Genomic DNA, 13,083 nt, shown 5'->3' with positions numbered 1-13,083 from the left:
GCAGAGGGGCCCCCGGAGGGATGCTCAACCGCCCCACGCCCTGCGGTTGCTGGTTTTCTTTTTTTCCTTCGGCGGCCGGCGTTATCTTTTTGTGCCGCCGAGAATGCTGGTGGCGTGCAGATTGGCCCTCACGCCATCACCCCTCTCGAGGCTGGCGCGCAACGTGCTGCCATTTGCCGCAGCGCGCGCACTACGGCCGCCGCCGGTGCGCTCATGGTACAACATGCCCGCCGCGCTGCCTCCGGATGACGGCAAGCCGATCGTCGGCGAGCGCCGCGCGCTCATCACGCTCGGCATGGTTGGGCGGACCTTCCTCATACACAGTGGCAGAGAATACAAGCGGGTCAAGGTGTCGGCGGCGATGGTTGGCCACAAGCTCGGCGAGTTTGTGCTAACGCGCAAGGCGCGGCCCAAGCCCAAAGGGAAACAAACAAAAAAGAAGTGACTGCGGCGCCAGTGCGCCTGCGGGCCTGTGTGTTCTCCGCGCAGCATCGTCCGTACGCGACCACCGAGTGTCTCCCCTCGTGTCACACCCAAAACTGCTGCATGGCAGCTGCTACCTGCTAGTCGGCAGAGTGTGTGCCGCGCACGGGCGGGTTGGACTTGGAGCTCTGTTGTGTATCTGGGAGGTGGGAGGGGTGCATGCCCGCAGGCTCTCGCAGGAGCGTACGGCTCTTCGTGAGGCTGCGGTGGTGCTAGGAGCATGGGGCCGCACTCTGGCACTTGGAGCACTTGGAGTGCAGTCAGTAACCTCAAAACCAAGGGCCGGGGAGCTAAGAAGCGCACCCAGGACCCAGCGCATCCCTGCTCTAGAGCGTAGAGGGAATCTTCTGTATATCGTGAATGATCGCCTAATATCGCGCTATATCGCGCTATATCGCGCAATATCGCGGCGGTGACGGTGACGGGTCAGCGCCAGCCGCCGCGTTTCTTTGTTTCGGTCGCGCTTTCGCACCGCGTTCCTACCGAACAATGTCTACTGAGAGCTGTGACGGGGTGAGAGCTGAGTGCCAGCTGGACGGCTGTCGGCTGGTGTGCACCCCGGTCTTGAAGATGAAGAGAATCTCCCGGTCAATTCTGAAAGTCTTGCGCGAGTAGTCGGTCAGCTGGGCAAAGCTGCACATGTACATGTGGCCGCCGACGGCCCTATGTAGCATGATAGTGCCGTCGACCTCCTGTTGTCCAGCACGGTAGCGGTTCACGCCGTCGACGAGTTGGAACTGTGTGACCGCCACGGCGCCGGCTGTGGTGTGGGCGACGGTTCTGCGGGCGGTAGTTCTGTCGCCGCGCGCTTGTGCCGGGACCGTTTCTTCTTCTTCTGCCTATTGCTGTGGTCGCTGCTGTCGCTGCTCATGTGCAAGCCGCGAGGTGTGTAGCCAGCCAGATCCAGCTGCGCAACGCGAGCGGAGCGAGCGAAGCGCCAGAACGGCGCCCGTCCCTTTCTGCCGGATTTGGCCGGCGTGAGGGCGACTGTGGCGGATCGCCTGTCCTCGGCGACGGTGGCAGCGGCGACGACCCGCCCGGAGGCGGCTGAGGCGCCAACCATGGCGGCGGCGGCGGGCGCTCATTGCGCCATCGCGGCTCGTCGCGCCATCGCGGCTCGCCACGCCGTCTTGGCTCGTCACGCCAGCGAGACTCGCCGCGCAGCCCGCTGTTCTGACCGGGCGACTCGTCGCGAGGCCTCTTGAAGCCGTGCACGGACCCGCCCATTTGTATGCGGAATTGCCGGCGCCGCTCTTTCCCTTACGATTGTTTTATCGTGGTTGAGACGCCGATCGGTCAAACCTACGGCTTCCCTTTTCTTTGTATAGTATCTCCTATATTTACTTGATAAACCAGCCGAGCAACAATCCTTTCACACCGGACGGCCAGAATCTGACGGCCAGAAAGCTCACCATCCTCGCAAAACATGCCCATACCCATCCCTGACAAGCTTGGTTTTTGCGTGGTTTGACTCACAGAAGCCGAAAAACATGTCCCACCATGCAGAGCGCATCTCTCTCTCTCGTGTTGTGCGAGGCGTGAACCGCGCCATTCGCTCTCACCTGGCAACCCTGTCTGCACGTCTCGCGCGCGCGTGAACAGGGCTCCAGGCCCCAAATGACGTGTGAGCGTGTTAGACTTGTTTTGGTATTGCTAAAAAGAAACCGGCGGTTTGAAACCCATCGGCTCTCGCGACTCTATCTTTGGTCGACATTTGGCCTGCGGCTTCTGCGCGATTTTTTTGCAACAACTCTAACACTCACACGTCATTTGGGGCCTGGAGTGCACAGAGAGATGATCACCTCCTCCGCAAGTCGAGTCTCATTTATTTTCGGCTCTCGCGTGTCTCGGCTGCACTGGTAGGCATTGGGACATGTGATGCAACCCCCGGGAGCGGGACGACTCTTCTCTCTCTTCAAGCAGCGTCGCGCCGCCTCCACGCAACCTCTGCGTATGCTAGGACGAGGTCGCGCCGTGCCGCGCTCGCCACACTCGCCGCGCCATGCGGCCAATAGGGCACAGTGTCGTCTCCATCCGCGCCTTGCGGCGCGCTGCCTGCCAGATCGGCGTCGCACGCCTCGGCAAGCAGCGACCAACCAAGCGCCGGCACCTCGTCGATGTCCACGTCCGCCTCCGCCTCCTCCCCTTCCTCGTCGCCGCCTCCGCCTGCCGCGGCCGTCATCGCGGCGATGAGCTCCTAGAGGGAAGTGAGGGCACTGTATTCGGAGCAGCGCGGGAGTACGAGTGCTACGAATGCAAGTGAGCAATACAGCTTGGATTCAATCGGGTGCGCTTCTGAAGTACTTGCTGGAATCGAGGGATCTGCATTGCGCATCTAGGAAGGAGCTCCGCCGTGCTGCTCGCGGCGGCGAGGCGGAGCATCATCAAGAGCAGCGGCGCCCACCGCGGCCCATCGCAACTCCAGCCGAGAGGCAGCCAGAAGCAGTCCTGTTGCAGCGCGGCGCTCTCAAGCGACACGGTGGCGTCCAGACGAGCACCGGGGCCGCCGGAATGTCTGTGCTGAGTGTGGCGTCAAGAGCACAAGAGTCGCCAACGCTAGACTTGGTCATCGCGATGCCAGGTCTCGTCAGACTTGATTTATGTCACCGTATGGGGTGTGGTCCGCATCGAGAGGAGAGGAGAGGAGAGGAGAGGAGAGGGGAGGAGAGGGGAGGGGAGGGGAGGGGAGGGGAGGGGAGGAGAAGAGGAGAGGAGAGGAGAGGGGCCGTCCGCCTCCTCGTCGAGCATGCCGCGAGGGGTCAGGGCGGCGCGCTGCACGCCAAACGTCGGGTCCGCCGCCGGCGCGAGAGGGAGGCGCAGCAACGCCTAGTGGGTGCATGGCAGGGTCGACGGATGGATTCGGCGGAGACCGGCACGATAGGCGGGCGCCGCGTCGGACGGGTTGCTCCGCAACGCAAAACCGTACCTGATGAACTGTTGCAACGCGTGGGCGCACAGCTCTACATCACGGCCCCGCAGATCAAGGGCGCGCCCGTACAGCAGCTCCGCGTTCTCCTTTGACCTACGGCCATTCAACACTAGTGTCTGACGTCGTGTTTGACGACGTCAAACACGATCAAGAAACCGAACGGGCCCATAGGAGATGGTCAGCGGCTCGCCGGCCTGAATGTAAGGTAAGGTACGGTAATTCTCCATACGCACACGGTGGTGTGGCAAAGGGGGGCAACCCTCGTATCTCCACATCACCCCGGCAGGCATGCGCCCCACGGCTTTCAATGTGCAAGAGCCGGTGCGCGCCAAACCTGAATGGGCCGCTCGCATCGCAGCACGAAGTGGTCGTCCTGAGGCGGGGTTAGGTGAGGTAGACCGGTGTGCGTGCGTGTCGTGGTGAAGTAAGGGTAGTTTGTGCGTCGTCCTCAAAGACGATTGCGCAGTTGTGCTCGCCGCCCCTGCGGTGGTTGCACAAGTCGATCACCGGCAGCAGCACAGGCTGCCTCTCGCCGCTCACGACCAGATCGGCTGCGCGCGATGTCACGATCCTACCATCGTTCCTCGGGAGGAATCACGATCCACCCGGGGACCGGAAAGATTTGGGGGCCAATACAGTGGACACGGTGAGTGTCCCGCCCAATCAACCGGTCACGCGTCTCTCGCGCGCTGGCCGTATTCCGCATCTAGAGCCACGAACGAGACGCCCAGCTTGAAGCGCTCCCAGGAGATGTCAGGCGGCAGCTTTTCGTGGGCAGCCCGAGCTGCGGCCTCGCCCTCCTCGTGCAGACGTCGCAGCTCTCGGAACGCGTCGCCGTCGAAGGCCCGCCAGGAGTCGCCCTCGACGCCCCACGTCCCCTCGGGAGTCGCTGGCCAAAGCGCAACCCACGGCTCCCGCCCGCGCGGCGCGGCCGCAACGCGGCACGCGGCGTACGCCAGCGCGTGTGACTGCGCCAGCGAAGTGGTCGTTTGGCGCATCTCCTCCTCCAGGCTGAAGACGGCGAGCGCTGAGGCCCGAGGCACGGTAACGAGAATGTCGCCGACACTGACCCGTTCTCCGGCGACAGCGCCGAAGCCCTCCGTGGCAGTCGGCTCGACGAGAAATGCGGCCGATGTCGCGACGCCCGCACTGGACGCCCAGTCGAGGAAGGCGGAGCCAGAAGCATCGGGCGAGGGAGGCGAGGGCATGATGTGTGAAGTGAATTTTAAAGCGCGTGATGAATTTTTTGTCTTGATCTGTGAGGGTCCTACCTAGGGTCCTGGGCGAGGGTGGTGGCACTTTAGTGATATTTTAGTGCGCTATTTAGTGTGTGTTCGAGTGCGTATATTGGTGTATATAGCGCGACTTTAGCGAGACTTTAGCGCGTATTTATCACATATCTCTCATATTTAATACATATTTAGCACATATTTAGCACATGTTTAGCCCATATTTAGCACGTATTTAGCCCATATTTAGCCCATATTTAGCCCATATTTAGCCCATATTTAGCCCATATTTAGTGTGTTTTATCTCCAATTTAGCGCCACATTTAGTTGCACAATCTGTGAGGTGTGGCGAGAAAATAAAATAAATTCAGCTTTGAAGATTTTTCAGATTTTTCAGATTTAATGCGGCGGGGTACAATCTGTGGGGGGAGAGAGGTTCGTTGGAGAGGCTGCAACTCATCATGGGGCAGATTTTACAGGGGGAGGGGCAGATTTTTCAGGAGAGGATATTGGAAGATTTTCAAGGGGCAAAATCTTCAGGGGTCAGATTTGAAGATTTTACAGAGGAGATTTGAAAGGTCACTAATGAATAAAATGTGATATTGTTCACCGACCGTTGCGATCCCGCCGGACCGCAAGTTCAAACGACTGTTATATGTGATACCCACGCTAACTGCTACGTAACACGCACACCCGAGACGCGGCGCTCGTCAGAAGGACAAGGAGCGAGGGAGTCAGACCCCATTTTGCACTCTCGCACTGCACACCGATCGGGGTCCGCGCACGGACAGGCTTTTCGTCATGAAACAATTAAAATAAATTCTCTGTAACACCCCTTAATTCCCGGTCCTACACATCATCCGCTCGCTAAGGCGAGCGGAGATTCTGTGAATGCGATCAGATCCCTGTTTTGTCCGAGCAATGGTTCTGTCGTGTCTTGGTTCGCGTGTCCGAGCCTGTGATGGCGACTCGCCCGTGGGCCGGGCTCGTCTTCATGTTACATATCGTTATGGCTACATCCGCCATCCATACAGACGTGACTCTGTGCCCCCCTCCGGCGGGTCCTCCCTACCTGGTCTGACCCCCCGTAGACCCCCCGCGCCCCCCCAACTTACCGAGACATCCATTTGGGACGGCCCACTTTGGGGAAGCTTCACTTTGGTCGAAGTTATCGGCAACTGGGATGAGACGCGCGAAAAGAGTGGAACGCGTGAGCGGCACCAATAAAGCTGAACTCCTCGCACGCTCCGCCCAAGAGATAACCGAGGACATTTGGCTCTTTGTTGAACATCAAAAAGCCAGCTGCGTGCACTGCTGCGATCAAGCTGTCGATTTTCTCGTCACTGCTCCCGTGCAGCTCAATCTGGAGCTGGTCCACCTTGTCCAAGAGCCCCGGCTGGAGCGAGGCAAAGGCTTCGTATTCGTATCCCTCAATGTCGACCTTGAGAACGTCGATTCGGCGGTTTCTGTGACCGAGCATCTCGACGTGCGACTCCAGTGTGAGCACAGGGAACTGCCTGCCTCCAAGGGTGATGGTGCCGTTCGCGCCAGCAAGACCGATGTCAACGACCTTGAGATGACCCGCGGCCTCAAGCACAGCAGCCTTCTCGCGCCGCACTGCGTTCAGTGTTGGGTCCATTGTATACACCTCACATGCCGGCCAGCGCTTCTTCACCGCCAACTCGAAGGAAGACTCACCATTCGAGCCGACAGAGTACACGAGGCAGTCCTTAGGCCTGATCGCATCTGCTCCGCACAACCACTTTGGCCCATCCCCAGGAGAGTCTGGAATCCTCTCCAGCGTCTCACAACTCCAGGAAGGCCAGTGAGACTCGTAAGCCTGCGGCGCTTTTGCTCGCCCTTGCAGCCGCTTCGGCTTCGGCTTCGTCATCCTGAGAGTCAAGGCCGCAAAGCTCCGCTCCACCTTGGCTGTCCATGCGCCGCAGCACGCTGAAGTGGACGAGCACTGTTGCAGCCACTGTGTCTCGACGGAGCTGGGTCTCCACCGCCCTGGCTGGGCAGCAGCGGCAGCCGCAGCCGCCGCCGCCGCCGCAGCAGCAGCAGTCGCAGCCGCAGCGGCGGTGGCAGCGGGCGGAGGCGCGACGATGAGATGTCTCGGCACGGCGGTGTCTTCCAAGAACTTCCCTGCAGCGTCCACTAGAGACGACGTCCCAGCCCGCCGCTCCCTCCGAGTGGGTATGATGGAAACAACGAGAAGTATCTGTCGACCGCTCCTTCTCGAAAGACAGGAAGACTGGCCATGTACTTGAAAGCAGAGTAGTTCTTGTTTAGGCTTTGCATGCGCTGAAAAGTTGGGCGGGGATCGGCCGGATCGATGTATAAGAAGGTGCGGTTGTCAAATATCTCAAACACAGCGCCCCCGCTGCCCCAGTATACGGGAACGGCGCCAGATGCGAAAGCAACCAGAAGCTTTTCCGTCATGTAGTCGCGAACGTTGCTGCTCTCCACACGTGTCCATGCACAATACAAATTTGAACCTCGAAAACCTGTCGCGGTTGTCACGCCACTGCTCCCAGTGCCCTCTAAGAGCACGGCTTCTTTGTATCACCCTCGTGTGTGGGTGATCGCCAGCACATGCTCCAATCGCTGTTGGCACCTCAGTCCCAGCTGCCACAGCCATCTCCACGAGCTTGTTGTAGGCTTGCTCTCTTACGCGGACGCAGTGGGAGCTCGCGTAGGCGAGAAACGATGCAGATGCAGCGACAGGATTGCGCACAAGTAGCCCTGACCAGTCGAGATTCAATGGCATTGATGCTGTTCGAGTAAACGGTGGGGCATCTGGACCCACGATTTTTGAGTAACCTCCAACGGTCGCAGCAAAGTCCAGCACTGCGATAGTGCGCGCGCCGTGCAAATTCAAGTGGGAGCGCATCCGCGTTGCTAGAATGGCTAGCTCCGATACGTTGCGAGGGCCGAGGTACAGCACGTTGCGAGGGCTAGCGACGTTTACGCTAAAGGAGAAGGCTTCCGGGTCAATATAGATCACCCGCCCTTGGATGGGATCCGAGCCGCACGTTCCCGCTGCTCCTGCGTTGCCATGACTTGCGATGGTCACGGCAGCTGGATCGTCTCTGCCCTGGGCGATGAGAGGGAGCATACATGGCCTTCTGAACACAACTTCTCCCCACCACCGAGCGATCCAGTCGTTGCCGCACCAGTACCAGCAGCTCATCGGCGGCCAGGCTCTAGGTTTGGTACTAGCAGTCCCGTGTTGAATGGCATGGAGACAATAAAACCTCGCAGCCGTTGCACTGCCGAGAGAGAGATTTTTAGTTTGTTTTTGTTTGCACTGCGGAGCGAGGAGCGGAGAACTTTCTTTCTAAACGGGCGGAAAATGGCGACAAGTCTGTGCGCATAGACCAGCGCGCAGCGCCATAAGGTATTCTTCTTCTCGCTCGAAAACAAGGCTGTGCGGATCCTGCTGAACAAGTTCCTCTTGTAGCTCGATCGGTCACACCGCCATCGCCGCCGGGGAGAGGGGGGACGACACTGCTTCTGCAGCGTGCACCTCGATCCTGTACCGTGTTTGTTATGACCCCCCCCCAATGAACACACCAGTGAGGCTGTGAGGGAGGGCGAGACGATCGAGGGGTCCCGTACCATGCGGAAGCGACCCTATCAAGTGCTCAAGTGCTCAAGTATGCAAATACTCGTAGGGCGGAGGACGTCGACGAAGAACGGGCTACGTAACATACTCGATCGCTCGGAAAGGAGGAGCAAGCACGAGGCCCGTCTTCTCCCCGTGATCCCGTGGGCAGGCGGATCCGCCGATACAGGCCGATGTTCTTCCACGTCTTTGCGGTTGCCGCGCCCGCCAAACGAGCGGCCGCGGAAGTGATCGTCTGGCGGAGGTGATCCTCAAGAGGTGATCTACCGTCACCTCGCCGGCGTGCCCGGCGAGTTGGGCTTAGATATCTCCCCTCCCGCGCCAGACAGTCCCTGTGGTGGTCACGCGGCCTCTGGCTGGAACGGGATCTACCTCGCAAGCGAGTCACCCGGGCCGGCGCGCGTCTTCCGGGAGAGGGGCGGGGCCTCAATGACCTAGTTGCCCGGCCAGGCGTTCGGACTCTTCCCCGTGCGGGGCCTCGGCGTCCGTAATCCGGCCGGCAGTTCGGTCTCTTCCCCGTGAGCCCCCCTCTCGCCGGGTTGTAGACGTGTGCCGCTGGGATCAAGCCAGTACGCCCGAGGGCGACGGTCCCCCGGTACTGTAGTAGACGTTGGCGCCAAGGGGGGAGGAGTCGCTGAAGGACGGGTAGTCGTCGAACATGCGGGGGAAGGAGGAGTCGGCGAGCAGCAGGGAGGAGAGGAATGCCTGAGAGGGTGGGGAGGGAGGCGTGAGGCGCGAGGTGAGGGGGCGCGGGGCGCGGGGCGGGCGTGGGACGCGAGGCGTGAGGCGCAGGGCGTTGGGCGGGAGGGCGCGGGGCGCTCGAGGTTGGGGCAGGGTGTGTTTTGTGTGTCTGTATGTGTATGTGTGTCTGTATGTGTGTGTGTGTGTGTGTGTGTGTGTGTGTGTGTGTGTGTGTGTGTGTGTGTGTGTGTGTGTGTGTGTGTGTTGGTTTGTTTGTGCGAGGGCTGGGCGGGGCAGGGCAGGGCGGCGGCGAGCGGCGAGCGGCGTCGGCGAGATCGGCGACGGGGAGAGGCGATGGTGACGTACACGGCGGCAGTGTTCACGGCAGCAGCGCCGGTGGCGGCCCCGCGCAGCGGCGGCGGCGCCCTGAGTGAGGCAGACTGCCCTGCACAGCCTGCTGGGAACGCTCCCGACGAGCGGCGCGCCATGCGGGCCCGCCGCGGGCGACGCGGGCGGCGAGCCGACACGCGTGTCGCAGGCGTAGACAGCACTGGCGAAGCGAGGCGGCCGGCCCGGCCCCGGAGGCGGCTGCAGTAAGAGCAGCGAGGCAGAAGTCACTGTCCAAGGCGTACTGAGCAGGCTGCCATCGAGCAGCGCGCCATGCGGGCCTGCCGCCGGCGACGAGATTGGAGAGCCGACAGGCATCGAAGAGGTAGGTACTGAGGAGGGCCATCGCGCCCGAGGCGGTCCGCGCCGGCCCTGCAGGCCGTCACAGAGAGCCTGGCGAGGCTGTACAGAATGCCGAGAGCATACTGAGCAGGCTGCCGTCGAGCGACGAGCCATGCTGGCTCGTCGCAGGCGATGAGATCGAGGAGCCGATCGGAGCGTCGCAGAGGCTGGCCTGCCGACCACTATCGTTCGCCCTCGGGCCCAGGGGTGGAAGGCAAGCTTGCTGGCGTTTCTGGCGAGCGTCCAGACGTCGCAGAGCATCCGGCAGGCGCGCAGCGACCCAAATTTTTGCTCACCGCACGGCCGTGCGAGCCGTCGGTCGGTGGTGATGGTCGGCGTCCCGCGCCGGCGCGCGCCGACCGACGCGGCGGCGGTGGGCGTCATGTGGCGGGCGTCGGACTAGACATTGTGCGAATTTCGGCGGTCGGATTTCGGTGGTCCAATGTTCGGTGTATGCATACTAGATGCTGCTAGAACACGAGACACGAGAATAGAAGTCTAAGAGCACGCGGACGGGTCGCACGCATATCGACCGCTCTTCAGCGAAGCGGGGCAAACCTGGCTGCCCCCACACTCGCCCGCTCTGCCAGCCTCTCCGTGGAAACTGGACGTTCCTGTGAAGGCCAGCGCGCCTCCCAACAAGTCCTGTTAGCCATCGCCGCTCAACATTGTTTGAGCGGAGCCTCCTCCGAGGAGCAGCCCTAGAGAGTGGCTCGGAGCCCCGGGGGTGGCGAAGCGACGGCTCACTTCCTCGAGTAGGTGCGGCGGTGGAGCTCGTCTACCGCAGCGAGGTAGTAGGTCCCCGGCGCCAGAGCGCCGACGTCTCCGGACGGCTCGTACCCCGCCTACAATCTCGGTTGATCTCGGTTGATCACGGGTAGTAAGCACGGCATCTCGGGCGACCTTGGGCCTATTCACGGGCCTGCAGTGGTACACAAAGAGTGTGTGGAGGGGATGTGTGTGATGCGGTTGGCAGCGATCTCGTACCCCGCCTGGCCGTACCGCTCCTCGCGCAGCTCGAGCGCCTGAGACGTGGCAAATCTCGATCACGCGACACGGAGTCACTGGCATCGCAAGTTCCGCTCTCGCGCCGGTCCGTTGTTGTGCCATCTAACACGGCGTCTACCACCACACGGCTCGGGCGTCGGCCTGTCTTGTGCGTGCGTGCGCGCAGCGTTGCGGCGGCGGCGAGCGCGCACCCGTGTGAGGGTGGGCAAGTCGGAGCACGTGCGCGCAGTGAGCCGCTCCGCCAGCTGCGCCGTCGTTGCGATGCGCTCGAGGGTGAACGGCGAAGCGGGCGGCAAAGCGAGCGCGCTGCCGCCGGACGGCTCGCGGCCGATCAGCGTGAAAGCGGTGGCGACCGCACCCGAGCCGTACGAGAAGAGGAGCAGTCGCGCACCTACGCGCCCAGAGGCACGGCTGAGATCTCTCGGCGAGATTGCACGCGGGTGCGGCCGAGATGCAGCCGAGTTGCAGCTGGGCAACGGCAGGGGAACGGGGGAACGGGGGGGGGGGGGGGGGGTCGCGCGCCGATCAGCGAGGAGGCCTTCGCGCTGACGAGCGAGAGCAGGTTCATGTAGAGCGCCGCGGTGTAGCAGTTTCCAACCTACCACGAGGCAATGAAGGGACGTGCCTGGGACGTTTCCAGGACGTGTCTTAGGAGGTGTCGAGGAGGTCTCTGAGAGGTACCTGTGAGGTGTCTGGGACGTGTCTCGGAGGCGTCTCGGAGGTTCTGGGAAGCATCTCGAAGCTAGCAGCCTCTGACCTGCCGCGATGCCGTGTCCGATGGCGCGCACTTTGCCTCGAAGTCGGGCTTGGCGAGGCCCACGAAGCACTTCTCCGCCTCGCGGTCGCCGACCGTCTTGGCAGGAGGCACGCCCGCCCAGCGCTGCGCGTCGCCGGCGAAGCGAGGCGCGGTGGCGTCGTCGGCGAAGTCGCCTACGGCCGCGCGCCTCGACAGCGTCAACACAGAAGTCGCCGACGGCTGCCCGAGGGCAGCGGTGCCGTAGAGGAGGCGCGCGAAGCCCTTTTGGACGAGCTTGTTGTATGGCGAGTGCATGCAGACGTAGTCGAACGCGCGCAAGTCAGCGGGCGACCCGTTGAGGCCGAGCTGCTCTGCGGCGGCCGGCGCTCCCAGCTTGGCCTAGAGACGCGCACAGCGGGTGGTTGGCCAGGATTTGCCAGGCATTGAGCCGCGGACAGTGCTCGAGGTCTCTCTCGCGAGTGTCGAGCCGGGGGTGTCTAGGAGGGTCTCTAACGGTAAGAGCGCGTCCCCTCGGGCTGGCGGTTCGACACCGAGATGGATAGCTTTGTGTGTGTGAGGCAAGGCGTCTGCGCTGAAGTTGCGAAATGACTCAGGATCAGACCTTGAGCCGCGACCAGCACGTGTCCACTGACGCGAGGTACGCGTCCTGCGAGAGCTTGCCGTCGACGGTGGCGTACTCGGTGTCGCCGCGCGGCTTGTAAAAGTCGTACACCTCGAAGGCGTGCGTCGCGCGAGGCCCGGCCATTACGAGCGGCGCATCCGGCCCCACCAGCATGGCGACCGCGCCGCCTCCGCCCGTCGGCCTCGCCGGCCCGGGCGCGTACACGGCGATGTCGCCGCAGACGACGAGGGCGTAGCGGCCGTCCCACGCGCTCGACTCGACCCACGCGACGGAGTTTAGCAGCGCGGCGGTGCCGCCGTAGCAGGCGTTGGTCGACGAGACGCCTTCGACGTCTGAGTGCTCGGCGCCAAAGAGCTGCGCCATCAGCGTCGTCTTGACGGACTTGGACTTGTCGAGCAGCGTCTCGGTGCCAACCTCGAGCCGGCCGATGGCCGACGCCGGCACGCCGTACCGCTCGAGCAGCCGTGCGCACGCGGTGAGCAGCACGGAAGCGATGTCCTCGCGATCGTCGAAGAACGCAAGCGCCGTCTGGCCGAGGCCGACCGTGTACTTCCCGGCGCATCCATCGGCCTCTTCGAGCGCCGTCTGCGGGACGTAGCGCTGCGGAAAGTAGCATTCCATCGCGAGGATGCCAGCGTCGGTTGCGCGTCTCGCCATGTTATCCTTTGCACCTGATCAGCGTGCGCGCGACTTTCTTTTTCTAAGAGGCCGAGTTCTGCATTGTGTATTTGACAGGCCACTGCACCCAGCGCAGCACCTCACCGTTGACGACAACCAACGCTCTCGTAGAGCAGCCGCGGGTTTTTTGCTCGAGTCCGCAACGCAGGCCGCGTTGGCGCAGAGGCGGCGGCAAGCTCAACGCGCCTACCAAAAGTCAAGCCGTTACGCCCCAAACGTCCTGTCTCAACCCCCCCGGCCACCGGCCACCCATGTCCATGTGCATGGATACATGGCGAGTCCTCGCGACACCGCGCCGGACCGACTGGCCGCGGCACAGGCGGCGGCGCTTTCTCGCCA

The 13,083-nt window shown here is 62.3% G+C and overlaps 4 protein-coding genes across 4 annotated transcripts; 1 reads left to right on the top strand and 3 right to left on the bottom strand.

Moving 5' to 3' along the window:
- Nucleotides 1-20: 20 nt before the first annotated feature.
- EMIHUDRAFT_202433 (hypothetical protein) lies at nucleotides 21-445 on the top strand (the record flags this gene model as incomplete). Its single annotated transcript, XM_005785572.1, has 2 exons — nucleotides 21-52; nucleotides 151-445. 2 exons carry the CDS (start codon nucleotides 21-23, stop codon nucleotides 443-445), a joined length of 327 nt encoding a protein of 108 aa, XP_005785629.1.
- A 1,953-nt stretch (nucleotides 446-2,398) lies between these two features.
- Nucleotides 2,399-3,053, bottom strand: EMIHUDRAFT_202431 (hypothetical protein; the record flags this gene model as incomplete). Its single annotated transcript, XM_005785571.1, has 2 exons — nucleotides 2,399-2,649; nucleotides 2,888-3,053. 2 exons carry the CDS (start codon nucleotides 3,051-3,053, stop codon nucleotides 2,399-2,401), a joined length of 417 nt encoding a protein of 138 aa, XP_005785628.1.
- Nucleotides 3,054-5,809: 2,756 nt separating this feature from the next.
- Nucleotides 5,810-7,759, bottom strand: EMIHUDRAFT_202429 (hypothetical protein; the record flags this gene model as incomplete). Its single annotated transcript, XM_005785570.1, has 5 exons — nucleotides 5,810-6,377; nucleotides 6,451-6,619; nucleotides 6,810-7,104; nucleotides 7,259-7,386; nucleotides 7,465-7,759. The coding sequence occupies 5 exons, from the start codon at nucleotides 7,757-7,759 to the stop codon at nucleotides 5,810-5,812; spliced, it is 1,455 nt and encodes a 484-aa protein (XP_005785627.1).
- Nucleotides 7,760-10,118: 2,359 nt separating this feature from the next.
- On the bottom strand, nucleotides 10,119-12,734 carry HMGS2 (hydroxymethylglutaryl-CoA synthase). Its single transcript, XM_005785569.1, has 6 exons — nucleotides 12,046-12,734; nucleotides 11,445-11,792; nucleotides 11,210-11,285; nucleotides 10,879-11,078; nucleotides 10,672-10,704; nucleotides 10,119-10,524 (listed from the first exon to the last, which is right to left on the bottom strand). Exons 1-6 carry the CDS (start codon nucleotides 12,721-12,723, stop codon nucleotides 10,423-10,425), a joined length of 1,437 nt encoding a protein of 478 aa, XP_005785626.1. The 5' UTR covers nucleotides 12,724-12,734; the 3' UTR covers nucleotides 10,119-10,422.
- Nucleotides 12,735-13,083: the final 349 nt, after the last annotated feature.

The sequence above is a fragment of the Emiliania huxleyi genome (assembly GCF_000372725.1).
Source record: "Emiliania huxleyi CCMP1516 chromosome Unknown EMIHUscaffold_16, whole genome shotgun sequence".
Taxonomy (NCBI): domain Eukaryota; phylum Haptophyta; order Isochrysidales; family Noelaerhabdaceae; genus Emiliania; species Emiliania huxleyi.
This window is presented reverse-complemented; position numbering and strand designations above follow the sequence as displayed.

Bases quoted from the DNA above. Each gene is read 5' to 3' on its own strand.
- HMGS2 (XM_005785569.1), bottom strand. From the start codon at position 12,723: ATGGCGAGACGCGCAACCGACGCTGGCATCCTCGCGATGGAATGCTAC. The intron at 11,286-11,444 runs GTCAGAGGCTGC...GCCTCGTGGTAG, and splicing joins CGGACACGGCATCGCGGCAG to GTTGGAAACTGCTACACCGC. The intron at 10,525-10,671 runs GCGGGGTACGAG...CCGAGATTGTAG, and splicing joins GCGAGGAGCGGTACGGCCAG to GCGGGGTACGAGCCGTCCGG.